Source organism: Glycine soja, chromosome 15 (assembly GCF_004193775.1).
Source record: "Glycine soja cultivar W05 chromosome 15, ASM419377v2, whole genome shotgun sequence".
Classification (NCBI taxonomy): domain Eukaryota; kingdom Viridiplantae; phylum Streptophyta; class Magnoliopsida; order Fabales; family Fabaceae; genus Glycine; species Glycine soja.
In genome coordinates this window covers 41,974,794-41,977,021 of record NC_041016.1, presented here as the reverse complement: position 1 = coordinate 41,977,021, position 2,228 = coordinate 41,974,794, and the positions used below count along the sequence as shown (strand labels likewise).

At 36.4% G+C, this 2,228-nt stretch overlaps 1 protein-coding gene across 1 annotated transcript; it reads left to right on the top strand.

The window, feature by feature from the left end:
* The first annotated feature begins 894 nt into the window (after window positions 1-894).
* LOC114386161 (protein MAIN-LIKE 1-like) lies at window positions 895-1,888 on the top strand. Its single transcript, XM_028346153.1, has 3 exons — window positions 895-1,278; window positions 1,405-1,515; window positions 1,610-1,888. Exons 1-3 carry the CDS (start codon window positions 895-897, stop codon window positions 1,886-1,888), a joined length of 774 nt encoding a protein of 257 aa, XP_028201954.1.
* The last annotated feature ends 340 nt before the right edge of the window (window positions 1,889-2,228 follow it).

Here is a 2,228-nt window from a genome sequence, read left to right as displayed (position 1 = left end):
ACGATTTAAAAAAATTGTTAGTTTTAAAAAATTTTAAAAAATTGTTACTTAGTTTTAAAAGATTGATTGAAACGAAAATTTTAAAAATAATTGATTTTAAACTTTAAAAATTGATGAAACCAAAATTTAAAATTTAAAATATATTAAGAATGTTAGTTTTAAAAAATGATTGAAATCAAATTTTAAAATATATTAAATTTGTTAGTTATAAAAAATATCTAAACTGAAATTTAAAATAATTTAATTTTAGTTGTAAAAAATATTGAAAAAAATATTTAAAAGTGATAATAAATTCTTTAGTTTTAAAAAATGATTGAAACCAAAATTTAAAATATATTAAAATTTTTTATTTTAAAAATCATTTAAACGAAAACTTAAAACATTTTAAATTTGTTAGTTTAAAAAAATGTTGTGTAGATAATGGTAAGGACTAGAGGCCTCAAACGGTGTTTAGGCCGAGCAATAGAAAAAACCCTTGAGAGGAGAGAGGTGAGTGACGATCATAATGATGCCCCTAGCAACAAAGGCCTATTGCATCTACCTATAGGCAACAACAACAGGCACATGTTGTGGAGGATCCTCCTACGGCCGCGAAGGATTAAAACGAAGAGCATTAACAACAACATGTTGAAGAAGATGTTACTAATGTTAAGGGTTTTCCAGGCGGACCCCATGACACATCAATTTTGAGAGATTTTGAAAATCAAATTGCTCTAAGAGTCTAGAATGGAGAGGTATGTAAATCTTAAAAAGCATAAAGTACGCAGTTTACAACTTATTATTTTTTAGTTACATGATCCATATTATTGTTTGCAGGAACATCTAAGTTCATGAGGCCTACTTTGAGATTGAACGCCTATTGCAGAGTTGAAGATATCTTCCCATGGAAGGAAGATGACTAAGTTCATGAGGCCTACTCTAGAGATTGAAGGCCTTGTGGCTGAAAGCGGACTAAGTCCTTTGATCGCATGTTCCCTAGATACGGGCGATCGAGGACTAATGTTTGCTTTTGTGGAATGCTGGTATAAGGAAACTAGTAGTTTTCATTTGTCTGTTAGAGAGGTGACTATCACCTTGGATGACATGGCGTCATTGCTACATTTGCCTATGATAGAGGTGTTCCACAACTTCGAGCAACTTCATGTCGATGACACTATCGATATGTTGGTGGAATTACTTGAGGTCAGTGCCATAGAGGCAAGAGCTAAGATGATTCAATATCATGGCTCTTATGTTCGACTATCGTGGCTGCGATACGTGTATCAGATGAAAATCAAGGCATGTCATTGAATTATTGCAGTGCGCGTGTATTTGTTGCATTTGCTTGGATGCACACTCTTTGCTAATAAGAGTGCCACACACGTGCACGTGGTATTCTTGGATGTACTGCGTGACTTGATGCAGAGTGGGACTTACGCTTGGGGCGCTGCTACACTTGTGCATATGTATGATAATTTAAATGTGGCGTCAAAGAGCACAGTGAGACAACTTGCAGGATATATGACTTTGTTACAAGTTAGTTCAAATGTTAATAAAACAATTTTTCATTGGTGTTGGTTTTTATATGTTGTTGCTTATTTTAATGAATATGTTTGCAAAATATCTTTAGTGTTGGATCTACGATCATTTCCTGTCTATTGGTTTTGCACTAGCTGTCAAGGATTATGACGAGAGGAGACCGCGTGCATGCCGATGGGCCTCTGGCAAGGCACTACTTGTGTTGATGTATCAAAGGCATCTGGATAGACTGGCCCCAGATGTTGTGTGTTGGATTCCGTATGGTGACCACCATTCATTTAGAAAATTTGAGGTCATCTTCTTATTTTTCGACCATCTCAGATGGAGTCCCTTGACGGTCATTCACCGATCAGAGAGGGTTGTACGATAGTTTGGGTACATCCAAACTATTCCACCACATCCTATTGCGCCTTCGACTTCTCTTGAAGAAATGGATGCTAGATGGATGCAGTTCAGTGACTACATTGCACCTGTATGGCAAATTTGTGTAGTGCCTAACCAGTGTTTGTTAGATTACATAGAGTGGTTCTACATGATTTCACATTCATTTATGACTCCAGCACAACCAGCGGATCCTTCTAGAGTTACGCCGGTTCAGCAATATGACACATTTGTTGAACCAGATGTGCATCAGCAATCGGTCGCGAAAGCGGCACCTGATGAAGCAGACGTTGATGTGCATTGTCCTGGACATGCAATGGTAATATATA